Source organism: Durio zibethinus, chromosome 2 (assembly GCF_047325235.1).
Source record: "Durio zibethinus cultivar Kanyao isolate XHJ-2024 chromosome 2, ASM4732523v1, whole genome shotgun sequence".
Taxonomy (NCBI): Eukaryota; Viridiplantae; Streptophyta; class Magnoliopsida; order Malvales; family Malvaceae; genus Durio; species Durio zibethinus.
In genome coordinates, this window is record NC_143163.1 from 4,655,598 (window position 1) to 4,680,568 (window position 24,971).

At 31.0% G+C, this 24,971-nt stretch overlaps 1 protein-coding gene and 1 pseudogene across 3 annotated transcripts in view; one reads left to right on the forward strand and one right to left on the reverse strand.

Annotated features, from left to right (window-relative positions):
* The window catches only part of LOC111308979 (sodium/proton antiporter 1), a 46,213-nt gene that overhangs the window by 9,392 nt on the left and 11,850 nt on the right, over positions 1 to 24,971 (reverse strand). Inside the window, exon 1 of one of the 2 annotated variants that reach the window (XM_022907700.2) lies at positions 424 to 571. The exons of the other annotated variant lie outside the window; for it this stretch is intronic. Coding sequence (XP_022763435.2) covers positions 424 to 489 — 66 coding nt within the window. The 5' untranslated portion in view covers positions 490 to 571. Of the gene's footprint in view, positions 1 to 423; positions 572 to 24,971 lie in introns of those variants that run through there. 2 annotated transcript variants of the gene reach the window in all.
* Positions 4,552 to 5,915, forward strand: LOC111308043 (D-3-phosphoglycerate dehydrogenase 1, chloroplastic-like; annotated as a pseudogene). The gene is made up of 4 exons (XR_016327231.1): positions 4,552 to 4,695; positions 4,770 to 4,850; positions 4,935 to 5,029; positions 5,172 to 5,915. The product of XR_016327231.1 is annotated as a D-3-phosphoglycerate dehydrogenase 1, chloroplastic-like (transcript).

Consider the following 24,971-nt stretch of genomic DNA (forward strand, 5'->3'; position numbering starts at 1 on the left):
TTCTATGTGGCTCGACTCAAGGCGGCAAATAGGGAACAAGTAAAAAACAAGTCGTACAGATCTCGGGTTACAATCTGGTAAAACATGCAGATCTGATAATTTCTTTTTAGACAAAAATAGCATCATTTGGAGGCACTATAAAATTTTAGTTTCTTTATTTTTCTTTCTTTTAGAATTCTTTTTGCTTTCTCTCTCTATCCTTCAGCCCTCTCTCTAAACCAATTTTTGGCCATCGTGATTGCAAATAGCTACTGATAAATTCTTCACCCATTGAGAATTTCAACCGAATATTTGGTTTTCATAATTCAACTAGTATTATTTGTGCAAGAATACATCAATGTAAGGAATTTATAACATTATTATCTTAGAGAAGTAGACGAATAATTCTATAATGATGATAACGTAAAACTTAATAATGCAAACCTGAATGACTGGAAGCAAAGGCAAGCCAAGATCCTTACGCATTTTTTGAATCAACCAGTCCATCATATTTCCCTTGTCTCCGTGGTTTCTGGAATTCGGTTTCTTTTATACAGAAAGCTTGGTTTGGTTCGGCTTTTAAGGAATGTAATCGAGAGTTTGCTGTTGGGCTACCGTAAGAAGTTTCCAATTTTGGCCTGTCTGGGAAAGAGGTCCCAAATGGAACGTGCTTTATCAGCACCGTCCATTTAAATAATAGTTCATATTAATAGATTATATCGGTTTAATATTAAATTTTTAATGTATTGGTATAATTCATAAAAATTAAAAATATAATTTAACATGATACATAATTTGTAATTTTTTTAAAATTATATCGTGCCAAATATAATATTATTTTTTGTGGCGAGCTAGGCTAAGCATAATCTATTAATACTTTGTTAAATTTTTATTTTTTTAAAATTTCATCTATTGTTATTAAAAATAACATACAAAAAATAATAAACACATAATGAAATAAAAAATGACACGTAATTTACATGGAGCAAAATGTCTACATTCACTGAAATGGATAATAAAATTCACTAAATAAATATATTAAAATTGCAATCTTAACAAAAAAAAAAATATATGTACACATTATTCGATGTCTAATAATACATATATAATTAAAATTTTGTTGACAGATCAAATATTAGAAGTAAGTGAAATTTTAAATAATTTTTGTTAAATTAGCTACTAATTTTTCTTTATAAAATAATATTTTAAAAGTGTCTTATCTATTAGTATTTCTTGAAACTATTTTATAATTATGTAGTATATCATTTCTAATTAAAATGATTGAAATGTTTTATCATCTACAAAAACAAATGATGTTCAAGTTCAAACTACTAGAAGATCTATTAAGATGTTAAGTGTAGTTCGTGTGAGATCATTAAAAGCAACAAATATAATCTCATGTTTTTCCTTATACATTTTCAGTTAAACGGTTCATTTTTTTTTGTTTTACAATCAAAATTATATATATATATATATTATAAGTTTAAAAAATTTCACCATATAACATTGAAAAAAATAATAATTTGTTTTTATATACATAAATTTAAATAAATAAAAATAATTTATACATTGAACAGTTATAAATTAATTAAATATAATCTATCTATTAATAATTTAAATATTTAATAAGTAAATTTATTTAATATAATTTTATTTTATAAATTATAAAAAAATATATAATTTCATTAAAATATAAAATAACATGAATTCACTCGAAGATAAAAGCTGATTTATAAATAGTTTTGAGCTAACACGATATATTTAGATTTGGGTATCATACTATGTTAGCCCATTTATCACATGCTGACAGTAATCCTTAACTGATTATGCCGTACCAATAGATAGCTTTAAAAACTTTGAACTCAACACAACGTACATATACATACATACATATATATATATATATATTGTGTTTGGCCCAATCCGATTACAGGAGAGGACGAAAAATTTGCCGTTTGCGAAATTTCAAAGAAGTTTCTAAGTGGGGCCCCTCTGGGAAGATTTTCATCCTTTTTTTTTTTTTTAATTTAAGTTTCAATGAAATGTACTAGGGTTTGGGCCTTTTACAGTTGTGGGTTTGGGATGGTGCAGACTTCAGAGTCCAAATCACTCCCATTTTAAAAATGATGTTTTTGAGCATTCCAGATTGTGGCCCAAATTAGATAAACAGATAACAAGCGGTGGATATAGGGAGTAAGAGTTTTCTGAAAAATAAAACAAAAAGGAATATTTATTCTTTTAATAAAAGCCAAGAAACAAATTATTATCTTTTATTAATTTAAGATGTTATTTGGTTGATTCTACATGTTGCTGGTTTTGGATTCTATCAATGCTGAGGATAACCAAGATAAGGCTTGTGAATGTTGATTAATTTCAAATTAAGCACTGACCCCTTAACACCTATCAATTCTAATACCAAAACTTTCCTGAAAGCTTTATCCACTTTCCAATTTTGTGAATGATAAAAATCCATAACCATATTTTACAAGGGTTTTTGCTAATTCAATCAAATCTCCAGATGGTTTGAATTATTATGTTGGCAAAATAGCATTTTAGTCAACATAATAATAATAATAATAATAATAATAATAATAATAATAATAATAATAATAATAATAATAATCAAACCCAATGAAAAAGAAGTTTCGGTTTTTATCAGTATCAAAGTTTCTACCATATTTTTGTGATTCTTGTTGGAATGTGTAGTCGACATCAAGCAATATTTTCAATGATTAGTCTTCGCTGTTCAACTAGCATTGAAAAATCATGAGAAACCAACCAATCCATCTTGAATGATCCACCGAAACAAAACAGAACAAAACCCATTTAACATCTGATAAAGCATATTATACATCAGGTGACACTATCTCTCGCATAGGCTATCAACAATATTCTATACAGCTCGTAATTATGCAAAGCATTCAAGTCAACAAAGGATTTGATAAAGAGGCAAAAGAAAATTAATTTAGCGCTCGCTTGAGCACTTTTTGTAGGACCCAACTGCATCATTTCATTAACATGAAGAGGAAGAAGAAAAAGAAGAAGCTTAAGGGACTTTTTCTAGGATTTGAACTGCTTCTTTCATGAACGGTCTCTTTTGTGGCACAAATGATTCACAACTAAACCCTAATCTAAAACATGCCACCATGGTTTCTTCCCTGCCTTCCACGTCATCCCTTATCGCCACATCAGCCAAGCGGACAGGCCTGATCCTTTCTTCCCCGATTGAACAGGCTCGCACCGCCCACTGTCCCAACTCCCTGGTTGACAACACTCTCCCACCGAGAAGCTCAAGCAAAATTACGCCAAATGAGTAGACATCCCATTTGGGGTTTGGTTTGAGGTTCTTTAATGACTCTGGTGCTTGATATGGCGTTGATGTTCCTGTGGAAGAGCTGGCAGTGGCAGGCATATGGGGGCTTGGACTTGGATTTTATTGTAATGCTTATATTCTTTGTGGATTGCTTAGATCTGAATTTTATGTTTAGATTTTGTTTTGCTATGGTTAAATATAGAAAACGTTTTGGGGGAATAATTATGGATCTATTTTAATTATGTTAAGATGGAAATTTTATAATTTGTGACCTTTCGTAGATTCAAGTCTGGGAATCACCATGGCATATTCATGTGACAAGATTTTATGACATCACCACATTTACAAGTTTTGAATATGATAAATGACATAATTTATGCCAAGCAAGGTGATAGAAATATATTCTAATAATTGGTAGTTTAAAGTGATGCCATGTAGAGGTTTTATCGTGATTTTTGCTAATATGAGTAATAAAACCTGATTCAGATTTTCATCTGAATTTTACTAATATTCTTATTATTGAGTTAAATTTTGCCTGATTCAGATTTGCTTCTGATTTCATGGATGTAGAAGTGCTTTGCGTGCTAATTGTTGCCTTATTCATAAAACCTTTCAATTCCTTTTCCCTTTGCAACAGGTTAGGTTGGTAGATCAATTATGTTTTTGTGCATGTTGTCAGAAAATTCTTGGATTTGTACTTTGAAAAAAGAAAACTCTTTGATGCAGATATGGGGTTATTGCTTTCATGACATTTTCCAGTGAATTCAATCTCATGGCAGACCGTCATTTTTGACCTATTATACTTAATTCATGGTTCTTTACATATCTGATAAGAATGACCACAAGGCTTGCAGACATGAGATTCAAGAACTATATCAACCTTCTCCTCCAAAATTTATTCAATTCTAAAGAAATTCTAAAGACTAAACACGTTGTACATATTATGGGAAATCTCCTCTTCCACTAAATTGATTTAAAAAAAAAAAAGGCCAAGTCTAAGTACAAGCTGTAGCATTATGAACCAGATAAGGGGATGTGAAGGTTATTAACTACTAAATAGGCTGCAAAACCAGCAGCATAACCTGCAAAAACAAAACCACTCACCTGCACCAAAATAAATATTTTACTCAATAAAATTGGTTTTCTTTTCCTAAAAAGATATGAAACTAAAAGCACGAATTACCTTTCGCAAGTACCAAAAGAAGTCAACTTTTTCCATTCCCATATATGCAACTCCAGCGGCAGACCCAATAACTAGCATGAATCCACCAGTACCAGCACAATATGCAACAAGTTGCCAAAACTACAAATGCATTCTAGCTAGTCAATGGGGTGTGGGTCGTAGCACCTTTGATTGTTTCCCTAATTGGCTGTTATTTTTGCGTTCAAAACTTCATATGCAAGTAATTGATTACAAGTTACAACTACACATCTTTTCGTAGAGGGAAGAAGCCAAGTCTAGCGTTTTGGATTTCAGATGAAACCTCTAGCATCGGGTCAATTCGACGTGAGGGTTACTGTGACTCCACATCTTGGTGCTAGTACAATGGACGCTCTGGTAAGTTGATTGTTTAAAGCATATATCCATGTTTCATTTGTTTCAGAATGATATTATTGAACGAAGCATTGTTATGTTTTTCAGGAAGGAGTGGCTATTGAAATAGCTGAAACTGTTGTTGGAGCCTTGAAAGCGGAATTTGCGGCAACTGCGTCAATGCACCAATGGTTGCTGCTGAGGTACAATGACTTAATGAGTTCTATTAGTTTTGCCATCTATTTTTCTTCCTTATTTTCCGGTTGATATAGCCTTAATTTTCCCTTCTTCATGTTCTAGTCATTCATGATTGATGTTTCACTTATTTGTTAACTTCCCCTGCAGGTTCTAACAGGGTCGAAACCATATGTCGAACTTGCTGAGAAACTTGGGAAGCTGACAGTCCAATTGGTAGCAGGTGGAATTGGTGTTAAAAGTGTGAAAGTGTCGTATGCTTCCTCTAGAGCCCCTAATGACCTTGACACAAGGTTGCTCCGTGCGATGATTACCAAGGCCTAATTGAGCATATTTCTAGTGTTTTCGTGAACCTGGTTAATGCTGATTATACTGCTAAACAAAGAGGACTGCAGATTACGCTGAACGCATCATTTTAGATGGTTCACCTGAGAGTCCACTGGATTCCATCCAAGTTCAGATTGCCGATATGGAATCAAAATTTGCCAGCGCCATATCAGAGTCTGGTGAGATTAAGCTTGAAGAACGGGTGAAGAATGGAGTTCCCCATTTGACAAAGGTAGGATCATTTGAAGTGGACGTGAGCTTGGAGGGTAGCATTATACTTTGTAGACAGGTTGGCTATGTTGGGCCTGAAGCAATAAACACAATAATATAGAAGTAATATATCGCAATAAACTCACAGCAAAAGATAATAATCAATAATAAAAATACAGGAAAAATAAAATACACTAAGATTTATGTGAAAAATCCTAGAATGTAGAGGAAAAAAATCATGGACCACCAGAAAAATCTTCACAATCAAATAATGGATATATAAAGTTCTTCTCTAGCTAAAACTAAAGCTAATCAACAACTAAAGAGACAATTGAAGAATTCTTACCAAATAGGTGACTTAACAAATATACCATGGATTTGTTCTTAGAGAGCTTTAAACTCAATCTTCACTGTTCAGAATGTAAAACTCGGAATCATAAACCTGTTGACAAAGTTTCAGCTCAATCGAACAATGGATCGACTTCCGTTCAACCAATTCTCCCTTCTCTTTTTCTCTCTATTTTACCTAGCTTTTCTTCTTTTTTTTCTTGGTTTGCGATATCACCTTAAAATAACCCCATCTCTTTTTATTAAGTAGCTAGGGCTCTGTGTAAAAATAAAGACCAAGGCCATTACCTTTGATTGGTTCAAAACCAATTACATGGGGCTGGACTATATTTTTCTAACAATCTCCCCTTTCAGTTCTATTAGGAGGAGATTCATCACCATAGCAGTTTCATTTGAAACTTATCTTGGTCAAAAAACTCATTTCGACCAAGTTACTGTAAAGCTCAAGCTTCTTTCTGGAAAGTATCTTAGTTAATATATCTGTTATATTCTTATCAGTATGGATTTTCTTCAACAACATCTGTTGTTCCTCAATCACTGAATGTAACTAATGATATCTAACATCAATATACTTTGTTCTAGCATGGTACATGGCATTTTTACTCAAATCTAAAGCACTTTGACTATCATAAAATATCACATACTCTTTTTGATTCAACCCCAATTTAAAAAGAAAATGTTTCATCCAAAGCATTTCTTTACTTGCTTTGATTGCTGCAATATACTTAACCTATGTAGTTGACAATGCAACAAACTTTTACAACTTAGACTGCCAAGACACAACTCCTCTTATAAAAGTAAACAAATATCTTGAAATAAATTTTTTATCATCAAGATCACCTATCATGTCAGCATCAGTAAACCATTTTAGAATTGATTATGAAACTCCATAACTTAAGCACATTTTTGAGGTGCCCTTTTTTGATGTACCTCTCAAATATCTAAAAATTTATTTCACTGCTTCCCAATGAACCTTTCTCAGATTAAAAAAAAATTTGCTCACTACACTAATTACATGAGTAATGTCAGGCCATATACAAACCATAAGATACATTAAGAACTGACTGCAGAAGAATAAGGAATACTAGACATAGCTAGTTATTTTTCTTTAAACACCGGATAAGATTTCTTACTAAGATAAAAATGGTTGGTAAGTGGACTGCTAACGGATTTAATATGTTACATGTTGAATCTACTAAGTACCCGTTTAACATACTTTTTTTGTGACAACCATAATATTTTTAGCTCTCCTATCTCGAATAATGTTCATACTAAGAATCTATTTTGTTGGACTAAATCTTTTATATTAAGACTTAGATAATTATTTTTTAATCTACAAATCATACTAGCATCTTATCCCACAATCAACATATTATCAACATATAATAAGAGAAAAATAAAGTTACCATCAAATTTTTTTTTGACATACACATAAGGATCCGCTACCATTTTTTTATAGTCATGACTCATCATAAAAGAATTAAATTTTTTGTACCACTATCATGGAGCTTTTTTTAAGCCATACAAGCTTTTCTTCAATTTACAAACTAAGTGCTCTTTCACTTTTACTTCAAAACCCTTAGGCTGATTCATGTAAATGTCTTCTTATAAATCACCATGCAAGAATACAGTTTTAATATCAAGTTGCTCAAGCTCAAGATTTAAATTAGCTACTAATCTTAGTACCACTCGAATGAAACTCATTTTCATAATTGGAGAAAAGATCTTATTAAAATTGATGCTTGGTTTTTGAGAAAAACTTTTTACCACCAATCGAGCTTTGCACCTCACTAGTTTGTCACCATCTATTTTCAACTTGAATACCCATTTATTTTTCAATGGCCTCTTCTTTTTTAAAAGTTTAACAAGATCATAAGTACTATTTTTTTGTAATGACTCCATCTCTTCTTTCATTACTTTTAATGAGTGTTCTTTATTCGGAGTAGTCTGCACATTTTGAAAGCTCTTTGGCTCTTATTCATTAGTAACTAAAATAAAATATGAACTTAGATACTTGGTAGATGGCCTGCGCTCTCTAATAGATCTTTTAGGTTGAAACTCTACATCATTTGATGCCAAAAGTAGCTCTCTTTACTTAACACTTTCAGGTAGAGAGAATTGCTATTCCTACTCAAAATTGATTACATCTGGTTTATCATTAACTGTGACAGGCTCATTTATATCTTTAAGTTCTATTTTTTGCTCATTTTCATCATTTGTGACTTTTTCTGATGAAATCTCTGTCGGTGTTAAAATATCACATTCAACAATAACTTGTGTAGTCTTCTCATTTTTTTCAAAGTTTACTATAGTTTTTTTTCATTAAAGACCACATCTCTACTTTTGACTGTCTTTCTTTTCATTGGATCCCATATCTTATAGCCAAATTTCTCATCACCATATCCTACAAACACACATTGTGTGGCTTTACTATCAAGTTTTGACTTTTGCTCTTTCGACATATGTATGAATGTTTTACACCTAAAAACTTTTAAGTGAGAGTATGAAACATCTTTTTCTGTCCACACTTTTTTAAAAATATCAAAGTCCAAAGAAACTGATGGTGATCTATTAAGCAAATAAAAAGTTATTTTTATTGCTTCACCACAGAATGGCTTTGATAATTTTACCATCTTCAACATGCATATGACTTTTTCCATAATGGTGCGATTCATCTTTTCAGCTACACTATTATGTTACGATGTTTCAGGTTCTGTCATCTCATGCCTGATCTCATGCTTTGAATAATACTCTTCAAAGTCTGTGGGTGTGTATTCTCTACCATTATCAGTTCGAATATACTTTAAGGGCAACCCTGTCATTTTTCTATCATAACATAAAATTTTTAAAAATACTAGAATATCTGACTTTTATTTTTTAACATATACACCCAAGTTTTACATTAAACATTATCAATAAAAGGAATAAAATACATGTTACTACCTAATGACTTAATGTCAATGGGATCACATACGTTAGAATAAATTAATTACAATCTATTTTCTTTTCTCTGAGAATTTTTACAAAAAAAACTATACGATACTTACCAAACAAATAATAGTCACATGAATCGAGAGACATACCTTCGGTCAAAGAAATGAAAGACTGTCTTGTCAAAACCTCTAACCCCTTCTCACTCATATGTGCTAGCCTTTTGTACCATAAATTATGAAGTATCATCCTCAACAGCATTTACCTGATTGCCGTTCAATTGCATCTATGTCTTATACATTGACAGCATAATTTTTTTCTTGCAACTATCATAGTTCCTTTGAGAAACTTCTACTGTCCATTCTTTTGTCAACTCTCATATCCCTTCTTATTAAGAACATTAATAGTAAGCAAATTCATTATCATATCTAAAATGTGTCTGACATCCCTCAAAGTTAAGATGCAGCCCATACTAGTTTGTACAACAATATCACTAATCTCAATAATCTACGACACATTCTTTTTTTTTCATCTTAGTGCAACAAAAATCTCATACTTTGTAAGTTGTAAACAACTCTCTCTTAGTAATACAATGATATGCCACTCCTATGTCAACTATCCACTCAATGTCAAGATCACCAATATGATTACAATCACCATATGTACAAATTAAAGTAACTGAATCACTATCTGAATTCACTGCTGTAACATTGTCATCATTTGAACTCTTATCTTTATCATTTTTTTGCTCTTGCTTCAAGATTTTATAGTGTTGTTTTATATGATCTGCCTTATCATAATTGTCGTAACGATTTTGTATCTGCCTGATGAATTTGAAAATGAAATAAAAAATGAGAGTCACCACCAATCTTTTTTGGCTAGGTGCGATTGACCACCTATTAAAACATATCATTTTAATGAAATCTTAAAATTAATTAAAATTTATTAAAAGGATAATTTTAGAGTTTGCGTAACAGTCTGGGTTTGAAAGTAGGTTATGTGTGGGGAATGATTAGCACCCCCACAGCGCTCATTTAAAACGGTACTAATTAACTACGTGTTATCCTTTGATTTTGATAAAAAAATCTTATTTTTGATGTTTAAAAAATAATTTTCTTGATTTTTTTGTTTATTGGAAAAATTTTTTTATTGTTCAAATTTTATTCGAAAAAATAAATTAGAACCATTTTATTGAAATAACTCTTAAAATGTTCCAGTACGTTGGTAACATTAAAAGAACTATCTCTCACCTAAAGATTTCTTAGGCATCGTTTTTTGGAATACCTTAGAATCTCATCTTCAAAGGCTCAAATTTACTTTTCGTAAAAAACTATGTCATGCATGCAATACAAAATGTTATCATGTTGATGCATACATTTTATTTCTTTTTTAGAAATTTTATTTATTTTTAATTAAAATTTTGAAGAAAAAAGAATTTTATTATATTGAAGATTTTTTATAAATATTCAAATACACTGGCAGTATTTAAAAATTTTTTTTTACCTAGAGATTTCGTAAAACATCACTACTCGGAATACTTTTAGAGTCTCATCATTGGATGAAATTTTTTTTTCTTATTTTTTTACTATTATTTTTAATAAAAAAATTAATTTTTATTTAATACTAACAAAAAAATTTTTTATTGTATTAGAAAATTTTTATAAATACTCAAAAATACTGGTAGTATTTAAAAAAATCTTATCACCTAGAGATTTCATAAGCATCATTACTCATAATACCTTTGAATCCCATCATTGGATAAAATTTTTATTTATTTATTTATATTATTATTATTTTTAATAAATAAATTAATTTTTATTTATTATTAACAAAAGAAAAATTTTATTGTATTGAAAATTTTTTTATAAATACTCAAATACATTAGTAGTATTTAAAATTTTTTTTTTCACTTAAAGATTTCATAAGCATCATTACTCGGAGTACCTTTAAGTCTCATCATTGGATAAATTTTTTTTTCTTATTTTTTATTAATTTTATTTAATTAAAATTTTTTTACCAATTATTTTATAAGGTTTATTCAAAATTATCTAATATTTTTATTATATTTTATTATTTATTAATTATTATTATAAAACAACAAAAATTTGTTTTGGTAAATTTTAACATTTTAACATGCATAAATATTAAGAATAATAATTAAAATAACAAAAATAATATATAAAAAAATCTAAAAAAAATTAAAAAAATTTTTTTTTTACCTGAACAGTACCAGTCAATGGTTCTATCAACAGACGGTTTGGTCCAGCAATTCGAGAACGACTCGATTTTTTTTGGTTAGGGTGGTTCGGTTCAACGATTAAAGAATGGCTCGATTCGATCTAGATCGATTCAGTTAGACCGGTCAGAGGCTGAGAAAGAAGCGGGTTATGGGTTGTGTGTATGAACCTAGGTAGGGTCACGGGTTGACGCGAGGATCCTCAGGGCTCAAAACGGTGTTGTTTTAGTCCTTAAATGAAATGACGTCGTTTTGGCTATTGGCAGCTTATATAAAAGTCAATTTTTTTTCGATCATTTTTCCTCTCTCACAAAAAAAAACCTCTATTTTTTTTCTCTTTAGCCAAACACAAGTGGTCGATCGGTTGCCGTTGTCATTGCTGATCGTTGGTTGCCTCATCGGTGACCAAAAAAAGTCAAAATCACCTAAAATATTTTTTTCAACCCCTTAAACACAAATCCAGCTTCCGTTTCACTTGAAAATATCCCAAACGGCATAGATCTGGCCTGAAAGTTTTGGCTAAAATTTTTTTTATGCTTATGTGTTGTTTTTTTTTTTTTGGTGTTGTGGCCCTCGTTTCTAGAGGCTGAGTTTTTTTTTTTTTTTTGGATTTATTTTGTTTAACATAAAGTTTTTTTTTTTAGAATCTGGTAAAAAAAAGTTTTTTTTGGCAGAGCTTCTGTTTTTTTTTAATCAATGACTCATCTCCATTTCTTTGCAGGTAACAAGCTCTATTTATAGAGCTCTTTGAGATTCAAATCTCATTTTTTTCAACCTAAAATTCACATTGCTAATTTAGGCATGTGTCAGGTGACTGCCGGCGGTGACGACCACTGGCATTTTAGACTTTGGTGATGGTGCATTTAATGCACTTATACTTTAGTCAATTTAAATCAACTAAGGAAGAAGAATAAGGAAAAAGAAAAAAATAAAAAAATAAAAATAAAATGATGTTTACAATTACCCCTGTTTGTCTATTTATGAGAATCAGGAATAAGGCAAAGATAAACAAACAACCATTTTATTCTAAAAGAAGAAACATTGAGTAAAAAAATTGTTTTTTAAGGCTTAAAGAGTTTAACAACATTTTTGAAAATTTAAAAGGCTCTTCTGAGCAGAGACTCAACAACTTTAAAAAAATCCATCTTAAAAAAGTTTCTCTAAGCAGAGGCTCAATAACTTAAAAATCTCATCTTGAAAAAAAGTTCATCTCAGCAGAGGCTCAACAACTTTAAAAATCTCATTTTAAAAAAAAGGCTTCTCTCAACAGAGGCTCAATAACTTTAAAAATCCATCTTGAAAAAGGCTTATTTTAGCAGAGGCTCAACAACTTTAAAATATCCATCTTAAAAAAAGCTCTTCTCAGCAAAAGCTCAACAACTTTAAAAAATTCATCTTAAAAATTTTCTCTCAACAGAGGCTCAATAACTTTAAAAATCTCATTTTAAAAAAGCTCATCTCAGCAAAGGTTTAACAATTTTAAAAATCTCATCTTGAAAAAAAACTCTTCTTAGCAGAAGCTCAATAACTTTAAAAATTCATCTTGAAAAAGCTCTCTCAATAGAGGTTCAATAACTTTAAAAATCTCATTTTGAAAAAAGTTCCTCTCAGCAGAGGCTCAATAACTTTAAAAATCTCATCTTGAAAAAATGCTCATCTCAACAGAGGCTTAACAACTTTAAAAATTTTATCTATTCTCAAAATCGAGTTCTTATCTTTGAATAAGTAAATTTATCTTTTTTGAAGTATTTTGTTTGATTATTATCTTTATTCGAATATTAAAATCTTATTTTTTTATTAAAAAAATAAAAAGTCTCTATCTTTATTATGACTACTCATGGATGCATGTACTGAGTACTCTAAATGCAATGCATGTAATATAATTAAAATTACCCATTGTAGTAAAAAGGTTCTCAAAATCTCTCATTTTTTACTTCTTTTATCAAAATTCTCAACAATTGCCATATGACCAATCTGTCCTTAACCTCTGACCATTATATTCTTCACTTTTCTTCTTCTAAAGTCCGCAACATCAATGTCTTGTCATGTTTTTCTCATCCTTTTTCATTTGTCTTTGTCAACTTTTAAAAAGTAATGCTGGGATCTTTAATGTTTATTTATTTTTCATCATTTTAAGTTCAAGACAAATAACATGCAATCACATATTTTTCCTATTTGTACAATGAACAAAAATTTCCAATGAGAATAAAGGAATGGATAGGAGTTATTTTCAAAGGAAAGATAGCATATTTCATTAGATCAATAATAAGTGCATGGCAAAGTGTCTGAGTTGAACAAAGGTACCCAAATAATGATCATAAGATAATTATGAATAAAATATTCTTAATTTTAAAAAAAAAACTAAATCAAATGACTTCTTTGATTCTTTAGAGTTCATCAAACTACACTTGCCTCAGTGTTGTAAATACATTTAAGCTGTCTTTTCAGGTTTTTAGCTTAGATGAGTCATTGCTTTTCATTTTTTTTATTTTTTTCTTTTTTTAAGTAAAATATTTCTTCACAGCATCTAAATTTATTGGAGTAGGTAAATCACCTCCGTCTATTTCTGCCAAAATTAATATCATCCCAAAAAATACCTTTTTCACCATATACGAGCCCTCCCCATTTGGTGTCTATTTTCTTCGATTGTCATATTGATTTGAAAGGATTCTTTTTAGCACTAAGTCTCATTCCCTAAAGCGACGGGGATGAATTTTTTTGTCATGTGCTTTCATCATCCTCTTTTGATATAATTGACCATGACAAAGTGCTATAAGTCTTTTCTCTTTAATGAGGTTCAATTGTTAGTAGCAATTTTGAACCTATTCTGCTTTCTCTAACTCTATCTCTATAGGACTCTTAGTGAGAGAATTTTCACTTTGATCGGTAACACAGCTTTCATTCCATATATCAAAGAGAACGATGTGGCCCCAATAGATGTTCAGACTGACGTTCTATAAGCATGCAAAGCAAAAGGTAACTTCTCATGTCAATCTTTGTAAGCATCAGTCATTTTCTCTAGGATTCTTTTGATATTCTTGTTCGCAGCCTCCACTACCCCATTTATTTTCTGACGATATGGTGTAGAATTATGATGACGATATTGAATTGAGTGTACATTTCATTCATCATTTTACCGTTTAAGTTTTTGGTATTATAAAAAATAATTATCTCTGAAAGCCTATATCTACATATTATCTTACATACCATATATCAGGTCACGCTAGCATATAATACAACTTTTACCCACTTGGTGAAGTAATCAATCATCACAAAAATGAATTTATGCCTATTCGAAGCTTTTAGAGTAATGAGATCGATGATATCTATATCCCACATAGAGAATGGCCATGGAGGAGTCAAAGCATGTAATGTTGTTGGAGGTGCGTGGATTTTATCAGCATAGATCTAAAACTTATGACATCTTCTGATATAATCAATACAGTTACTTTTCATTGTCAACCAATAATAGTCAGCCCTCATAATTTGTCTAGCCATCATATGACTATTTGTATGTGCCCCACAAACTCCATCATGCACTTCTTTAATAATCCTCTTTGCTTTAGTTGTATTTATACATCTTAAGAGTACTTGATCTCGATCCCTTTTGTAAAGGATATCTCCATCAAGGAAAAAACTCATAGCCAATCTTCTAATAGTCATTTTATCCTTTTTTGTTGCATATTCTGGGTATTGTTGGCTTTTAATGTATTGCATAATATCATGATACCATGACTTTTCATCAACTTTTTTTTCAACATCTAAGCAATGTACTAGTATATCTTTCACATCTAGCTTTATGGCTTGGATCTCAGTAGTTGTATCTATTTTAATCATTACAGCTAGAGTAGCTAGTGCGTAAGTAATTTGGTTTTCTTCTTTAGGCAAATGCTCAAACTGAACTTCTTCAAAATGTTTGACCAACTCAGAAATGTAATTATGGTATCATATTAACTTGAAATCTCTTATTTCCCATTCTCCTCGTAACTAATAGATGACTAGAGCTAAATTTCTAAACACATCCAACACTTTGATTTTTTTTTCAATCATTGCTTGTAGACCCATAACACAGGCCTTGTATTCAGCTATATTATTTATACAATTGAAATTTAACCTGGTTGTGATGGGATAATAATGTTTATCGAGCGATATTAAAATTGCCCAATACCATGACCCAAAGCATTAGCAGTTTCATCAAAATACATCCTCAAGGACTTCCTAACAAGTTCATTTTCTTTAATAACCATCACATCTTCATCAGAAAAATCCTGTTTCATTGGCTCATAATCTTCGGTTGCACGATTGGCAAGAAACTTGGCCATCGTACTTTCTTTAATAGCCTTTTAAGTCACATAAATAATATCATATTATGAAAGTATAACTTGCCACCGCGTTATTCTCCCTGTCAATAAAAGCTTCTCGAAAATATATTTAATAGATCCAACTTTACTATAAGCCAAGTGGTATGATAAAATATGTATTGTTGGAGCTTTTGAGCTGTCCAAGCTAATGCACAACACATCTTCTCTAATGGTGAATACTTGGACTCGTAATCAATAAATTTTTTGTTTAAATAGTAAATTACTTATTCTTTCCTGTCAGTTTTATCTTTTTGCCCTAGCACACATCACTGTCAAGTACAAAATCAAATGTTTTCTTGGGATTGGCGGCACCAACACAGGTGGATTTGACAAGTATTCTTTGATCTTATCAAAAGCTTTTGGCATTCATCATTCCATTCTCTTGGATTATGTTTTCTAAGAAGCTTGAAAATAGGATCACAATTATAAGTGAGTTGAGAGATGAAGTGAGCAATATAGTTCAATCTCCTTATGAAATCTCACACTTCTTTTGATGTATGATAAGGAGATAAGTTCTGGATGGCTTGTATCTTATCCGAATCCATTTTGATTCCTCTTTCACTAACAACAGAACCTAATAATTTTTTTTGATTTAGCATCGAATATACATTTGGCAAGATTCAACTTCAGCTAAAATTTTTTCAACCTATCAAATAGCTTTTTAAGATTGACTGCATGATCCTCTCATTCATGAGATTTTATTATCATATCATCCACATATACTTCTATTTTTTTATGTATCATATCATGAAAGAGAGTCACCATTGCTTTTTAATAAGTAACACCAGTATTTTTTAACCCAAAAGGCATGATTTTGTAATAGAATGTCCCCTATATGATCATAAATATGATTTTCTCCATATCATCATGAGTTATCTTGATCTGATTATAGCTTGAGAAGCCATCCATAAAGGAAAATGTGGAGTGCCTAGTAGTATTATCCACTAGAGTATCGATATGGGGTAGAGGAAAGTTATCTTTAGGATTTATCCTATTCAAGTCTCGATAATCAACACACATTCTCATTTTTTCATCTTTTTTGAGAATTGACACTATGTTAGTTACCCATTCAAGATATTTTGTCACCTCCAAAAATCTTACATCAAATTACTTTTTCACCTCTTTTTTAATTTTTAGTAGCATTTCTGGCTTCACGTGTCTTAGCTTTTACTACATTGGATTACATTTCGATTTCAAAGGCAACTTATGCTCTACAATATCAGTACTAAGTTTTGACATATCCTGGTAAGACCACGCGAATACATCTATATATTCTTAGAGTAGCTCTTCTAACTTCTGATTTTTAGTTAATAAAAGGGATGTACCAACTTTGACCTCTATTTTATTTTCATCATCCTTCAAATTCACTAATTTGGTAGTTTTCTAATGGGGTTCAATTGGCTTATTTTCATGTTCTATTAATTTTAACAAATCAAGAGGCAATATGTAGTTATTTGAATCTTTCTTATTATCAAGTTCATCAACATGAATTAAGTTTTCAAAATCAAATCTGAGATTATTGTCATGATTATTTTCGTATTCATTATTCAAGACCTCGCAAAGGGTAAGATGAAGAGAATATTGGCACAAAAAAATAGAATGACAAAAAAATGAGAAAATGGAAAATGGAAAGCAAAATAAAGATGAAAATAATAGAAGAAATATGGATACATCTTTTAAGTCTTTTATTAAAACGATAAACATAAAGACACTATAAAAGATCACCCAATGCTCATAAAAGCAATTGGGGATTTAAAGTTTCACATTACTTTTCAAAAGTTTTAAAGACAATAGGCAGCTTTACGACTTTCCAATTATCTAGCTCAAAATTTGAAGGACAAAGGTGCACGAACAGCTTTTTATCTTGACTCTTCTTTTCTTTGTCATCCACCATTTAAATGGTCAGCTTTGAAAATTTTTCTACAAATCTTGCACTTAGGGCTCCAGATAAATCTGAGTAAATATATCCTCATGAATGAAAGAAATCATAGAGGTATAGAATGACCATAGGCTCTAACTTCAGTTTATATCCCTCAAGATTAGCCATCATCTCATTTTTCTTTTCATTCATAATTCTCATTTTATCCCCTATTGTTGGCTTATACCTTAAGCTAAATCTGTCTTTCTTGTCATATACTACTGGTGACTCTATGATTTATTGTAATTTTTTCCCTAGTCTAGTTTCAGGTTGTCATCCCATCTTGGTAAGCTGCTTAACGATTATTTTTAGTAGTCATAGATAGGTGTGATGAATATAGTTTAGATCCTTCAGCCACATGTGCTACGTTAACAATATGGAAAAATCTATATGAACATTCTAAGGCTTCATCCGTTGCTTTTACATAAGGAGTATTTATCGATTAAGTAACCAATAAATCTTCTTCTCTTACCATAAATGTTAATTTTTCATCAATAATGAATTTAACTTTTTAATGTAATGAAGATGGAACTGTATTCGTCATATGAATTCATGGCCTACCCAATAAGTAACTATATGAGAAAAAAAATTCATAACTTAGAATTTCATATTGAAAGTGCACGGGCCAATCTACAATGGCATTTTTATGTCTCTCAACGTTTCTCTTCGGATCTCATTAAAGGCTCAAATTATCATATGACTAGGCTTTATATAAGATCCATTAACAATGAGTTTTGCCAAAGTAGTTATAGGTATAATATTGATAGATAAACTATTATCAATCAAAACCTTAGCCATTATATGACTCTTACATTTAACAGTAATATGGAGAGCCTTGGTATTTTCATGACTTTCAGAAAAAATCTCTTTATCATTGAAAGAGATATAGTTTAAAATTATCATATTACCTACAAGCTATTCTATGTATTCAATAGATACATTATGAGACATAAATGCTTGATTGAGCACTTTCAGTAGAGCATTATGGTGTAACTTTGAGCTTAGCAATAATGATAATAACGAAATTTTAGTTGACATCTTGTTCAACTGTTCTACCACACTATACTCACTATATTTTATTAACTTTAGAAATTCATAAGCTTCACTCTCAGATACCGGCTTTTAAAATTTTTTTCTGAGGCTGTGATAAGATTATTCTATCTTTTTTCTTCTTTTTCTAACTTTACTTTCTTTTTCTTGGCTTTTTCTAAAGCTTCTGGAGTATAACATCTTTCACTTCGAGTTATACCTCTTACACCCGTTATGTTCACAATATTTGGATTGACTATAACATCATAATCATACTTTCATGATACTGCTTTATCATTCTGGTATGAAAAAAGGCCAGAAACTTTAATTGTCACCATTGGTCGAGAGATAAGCTTTTCTAGTTTCGATGTTGGCTTCTCATTATAATAGATAGTAACCAGTTTACGTATAAATCTATCAATGGTAGATACTTTAGCTTTCATCAACTCTTCTCTCTTTTCGTAAAACTCTACTCAACCCATATCCATTAATTTTTACACTTCTTGACAGAATTGGTGACAACTCTTGATAGAATACCCCAAAGCACCTCTATGATAATTGCAGCTCTCAGTTGAGTTAATCGCTTCAAAGTAATTTTGAGGTTCTATTAACTTCAACATGTCAACTTGGATCAAGACTTCAAACACTTTAGCCATCAGAGTCTTAACTTCATCTATTTTTTTCTTTACGTGGCTTTTTTACCCATCAATTAAGGTATTTATTGATGGTCTGGTATGGTTCGATTGAGGGTTCCTATTAACATTTGAAGTCTTTTGTTGGTTGGTATCAAAGTTTAACACCCTTTCATTGATTAACCCCTGCCCTTTATCCTTCAAAGTAATACAGTTCTCAGTGAAATAACCTGGATTCCCATAGTGATAATCACAATATGCATTGTGGTCATACCATTTGAGAAATAAAGGTTTCAAGGGTTCAACAATATAGGAGCAAGTAAATATTTCTCAATAAGTTGAGGATATAAATCTGTGTATATCATAGGAATGGGATCAAATGTGAGTTTTTTTTTAGTATTTTTTAGGGCTCTTGGACCATTATTAGGTCTCTATTATGGTCTGGTAGGTGCAACAAGATAATTGTAGGAATAGGTGGGTGTCTGAAAAGATAGTTGAAATTAAGATGGATAAGCTGGTTGTGGTAATGGTTGATATGGATGAGGGATAGATGTAACATTATTTATAGAAGGGTAATAGGTTTGGTAGACTGGTGCAGAGTAGGGTGTGAAACCTCTGAACTATTACCCCAAATAGTTTACCGCTTGGGTTTCATTCTCTTTATTTTTGGAAGCTCTACATTTCTTTGCTCCACTTATTTCTCATATATCGAGCTTGCCATTATTTATGATATTTTTGATAATCTCACCAATATCACCATATCTGTAAAGTTCTTGGTTGCATTACCTATCAATCTCTCATAGTATGATGCTTTCAGAGTGTACACAAATAAAACAGTTATCTTTTTTTTTGGTGAGAAAATTTTATCTAATGATAGGATTCAAAGGTACTCCGAGTAGTAATGCCTATGAAATCTCTAGGTGAAAATTTTTTTTTAAATACTACCAGTGTATTGGAGTATTTATAAAATAATTTCAATACAATAAAATTTTGTTTTGTTGTTAAAAAAATAAAATGGTGCAGATGATGCATGAATACAAGTATGAAATATTTGCTTTTGGACAGATTTTAACATTAAAAATTTTCATTGATTTTATACAACTTTGATTACATAGGATTTATCATCCTAAAATTATATCGATAGAAGCATTCAACTTGCTTATAATGGTTTTTCGTCTCGTCTAGAAAGTTTACTAGGCATTGTCCATGTCTCCTATGGGATTGACTTCTTGTCTTAACATTTTTACCTTTTTAACCATCTTTCATGCCTTTTATTTTTACTTTACAAACTTAACTGGTTACGTGCTTTATGTACTGTTGCCTCCTTAACCTTTATGCTTTTCATATCATGCATGTATCTCTTTTTGAATCACATGTGAAGATTCAATCTTTTTCCCTTCTTTACCACTCATCTATTGTTGTTGAAATATGGTTCTTGTGGTCTTACAGTTGTAGCTCTGACCCTTGGATTATCTGATGAAGTAATTCTTTCTCATTTAGTATTTCAAAGTACTTTCTTCTCTTTTTTGTGAGCATGGCTTTCAATATTTCTTTTTTTTTTTAGCATTTCACCAATCTTGTTGAGGCTGTATTATATAATCCTTTTCAATTCTAACATTCTTAAAAAATTTTGGTGGCCTCCTCATGCTTTTCTTGAGATTTGCCTTTCCATTGGTTCATTTCTTCTCAGAGTTCATTCACTTCGCGTTGTCTATTAAGGTAAGACTTAGTGATCTTTCTAGTCTTGAATTGAACTCGTAACCTTTTGTTTTCCTGGTGAAGATCTTTCAAATCATTATTGGCTACATCTCATTCTTTTATGGCTTTTTCCAATCTACTCCCTTGTATCTCTACTTCATATTTTAATTATCCCACCTTCTCGTGAAGTCTCAAATTTTTTATTCTTATTTCTTGTTTTTCAACTTCTAATTCTTTCTTGATAAGCTTGACTTCTGATAATTACACTTCTATCGAAAGATTAACCGATTGGTGTAAGCTATCATCAGGAAAGAGTACTATGTCTCTAGGTCACCTTACTTTTCAAATATGGTAATCAGAAGTGACTTTATCGATGAGAGGCCCTAATCTCATTCTTCATGTTTTCTTTCATGCTTAAATCAACTGCTTTGAGGTTTTTAGTGGATTTGGTTCCCCGTAAATAAATTTTATTTGGGCCAAGCCATGAGTGACAAGAACAAATTACTTTGCACCAAATTGCTTAAGCACCATCAATGGAGCCCCATAATCCTAACAACGATATCCATGGCACATTTCTTTCACGATACAACAAAGACACTCAAGGCATCCAAGGCGCCATCCATTCAATTTCATCACCGATAAACTTTTACAAAAAAAAGACCCATTCTTCTTCAGTCTTTAATGTTGACCATTAACTTTTGTAGAACTCTTTAATTGGTGCTTTGTTTCGTAAATATGGCTTTGAAAATACACTCTTCCCTCATTTGAAATGACTTTTAACCCACACATATAATAGCGATACATATCCTATGAACCGTTCCTTTTCATTTCATTGATAGAAATTCAATGACCTGATGGTTTCAACTAAGACTGCTGGAACATGATTAATTGCTTGGGTTTCAAAAAAGTCTATCACAGTTATCTTAATGTAACCTAAAGTCTTCGAAAAGATTACTATTCCATACAATGATAGAGCAAACATAACCAAGCCTTTATCATCATTTAAATGCTCCTGAATGAAGTTTCAAAGAAAGTCTCAACAATGCCGAGATGTTCACCTTTAGGCTTTATGAAAGAATCAATGATTTCCACTTTAACCCCCATAAGCTTGGTTAACTTTTTGTGATAACCTGATTTCGACTTTCGAGTAAACACTTTATCTAGATATTGTAGTTTTATTCCAAGCAAAACTGAATACTCTTCAATAGTTGGCATCAAATCTTCCTGATTAAAAGTGAAGTATCTATAGAATGGATCCCAAAACTGTATAGTTACGCTGACCAGCTGTTCATCAATTACTACTAAAATGAAGGATGTAATCTGCCCATACTTTTTACAAAAACTTTTTTTCTTCACTTAACTGACCTCAGATAGCAGCTAAGTCTTCTAAATCATTTTGTGTGAGATCCAAATGCACCCTCTCGGGTAACTCAGGCACATAGTCGACAAGCAAACAATCTCCATTCTTTTGTTGAGTTTTTTTTACCAAACATGTACTTTATTACATGGCTCACATGAGACACTAATTAAAGATGAGTAAATCTATAGTTCTACGGGATTCATGAAAACTTCTTGGGAGAAATACGTCTTAGAGTAAATATCTCGATTTAGAACTATATGATATGATTAATGTAAAGAAAAAAAAGATGAAATAAAATTAAGTTATTGTGAGGATGCGGTTTGAAAATAACTTTTTTTTTTAGTTTTGAGATTTTTTGTTTTGTTTTATTTTGCTTTGTATTACACACAACTTTCATTCTTAGGTATTTTCTGCAAGAAAATGGACGAAGCTCTCCCTAAAGCTAGTTTTTTAGGCTTATTACATACTGAGTTTAGATTAATACGTGTCTAAAAGTTCTCAAATTGTTCATCACTGTCATCTACGCTGGACTAGTGAGGCACCATAATCTTTACCCATTACAAGCTATGAACGAAAAGGATTTAATTTGAGTGAAAGTATTTCGCTTACCATTCGGAGGTTATCACCTCACGAAGGTATAAGTACTCTATTGCCTCTTATAAGGGATAAAGCCGGGCATCGTGCCTTGTGTGTGTAAATATGTCCTAATTTATTGAAAGTAATGTATATATATATAAATAAAGCATAAGAGGCATAGTAAAAGAAACGTGTGTGAATTTTTTTTTTGCTTTAGATTTTTTTTGACCATTTGATTTTTTTTGTTAAAAGTGAAAAATAAAAATCTAAGAGATCGATTAAGACTATTTAAATCAAAATTTGAGGATAATACGTAGTTAATTTTGGCCTGAATCTAAAAAATAAAAGGCGTTCTCAGTGGAGTCGCCAAGTTGTCATAATGATTTTGTATCCACCCAATGAATTTGGAAATGAAATAAAAAATAAGAGTCGCCACCAATCTTTTTTGGCTAGGTGCGATTGGCCACCTATTAAAACATATCCTTTTAATGAAAATTTAAAATTAATTAAAATTTATTAAAAGGATAATTTTAGAGTCTGCGCAATAGTCTGAATTCGAGAGTCGGTTACGCATGGGAAAAGATTAGCACCCCAACAGCACCCGTTTAAAATGGTACCAATTAACTATATGTTATCCTTTGATTTGATAAAAAAATAGTACTATTTTCGATGTTTGAAAAATAATTTTCTTATTTTTTTATTTATTAGAAATTATTTTTTTATTTATTGTTCAAATTTTATTCAAGAAAAATAAATTAGAACATTTTTCTTGAAATAACTTTTAAAATGTTTCAGTACGTTAGTAACATTAAAAGAATTATCTCTCACCTAAAGATTTCTTACGCATCGCTTCTTGGAATACCTTATAATCTTTAGATGCTCAAATTTACTTTTCGTAAAAAATTATGTCGTGCATGCAATGCTGAATGTTATCATGTTGATGCACACATTTTATTTTATTTTTTTAAATTTTATTTATTATTTTATTAATTTTTTATTTTTAATTAAAATTTTGAAGAAAAAGAAATTTTGTTATATTAAAGATTTTTTATAAATATTTCAATACACTTGCAGTATTTAAAAAAAATCTTTTCTCCATCTCTGTGCATACTCTTTAAAACTTTTTATTACTTTTTTTTTCATACTTTGTAGAGATAAACGATCTGGAATCAAATTCGTGACATGTCGATATTGTGTAAGGAATGCCCTAGTGAGCTCTTGCCAGAAATGAATACAAGTCCTATCTAGTTGGATATACCATTTAGCTGCAGATCTTGTAAGGTTATCATGAAATACGTGCATCAACAACTTCTCATCACGAGTATGTGCTGTCATCTTTGGACAATATATGATGATATAGGTCATCGGACATTTTGTGCCATCATATTTTTCAAATTCAGAGACCTTGAATTTAGGTGAAATAACCATGTCTTGGACCAAACAAAGGTCGACTACATCCATAAAGCCATAAAAATTCATTCCCTCTACGACCCTAAGTCTTTTTTCTAATACTTTCATCTTCTGTTGGGCACTAGTATCTTCTACTTTCTCGAGTGTCTTCATCTCTAGCTTTTCTCTCTCATTGGGATCATCCAAGTCAGGGATCAAGATTGGCTCGGTGGTTTTTTCATCATAACGGGATTAACAAAATTTTAGAATTATTCTGGAGTAGGTGTGGATGTTATTCCTGGATAAAGATTGGGATATCCACCAAAAGTAAAAATTTGTACTCTAGTTTCTTGATAAGGTTGGGTCGATCGTGGCTCAAATCCTGAAAGGTAAATAGGATCTACCATATCTGACAATTGCTCTTGAAAGCAGAGATTTTCTTCCACTGCTTTCCCCTTGTCAAGTTTCCTAAACATATCCATTATTGTACTAAGATCCCTTCTCAGCTCTTCTTGAGCTTTTTCGATTCTCTCAAATCGACTGGCCTGTTCTTGCTCCATGATTCTTATTTAAGTCCTAGTGTTGTATGAATGGCGAGTGGGTTGAGTTAAAATTTTTAAAGTGCGAGCTATTCTTGAACCTTTATTACCATAAAATTTTTTAGAAAAATCAAAATGCCATGTGTTAAAAATTTTATTTTTTTATTTTTTTTGAAAGAAAACAAAATGGTGCAGATGATGCATGAAGGCAAGTATGAAATATTTACACTTGGACAAATTTCAACACTAAAAATTTTCATTAATTCCATACAACTTTGATTACATAAGATTTATCATCCTAGAATTATATCCATAGAAGCGTTTTACTTGCTTATAATGGCCTTTTGCCTTGTCTAGAAAGTTTACTAGACGCTGTTCATGTTCTCCTATGGGATT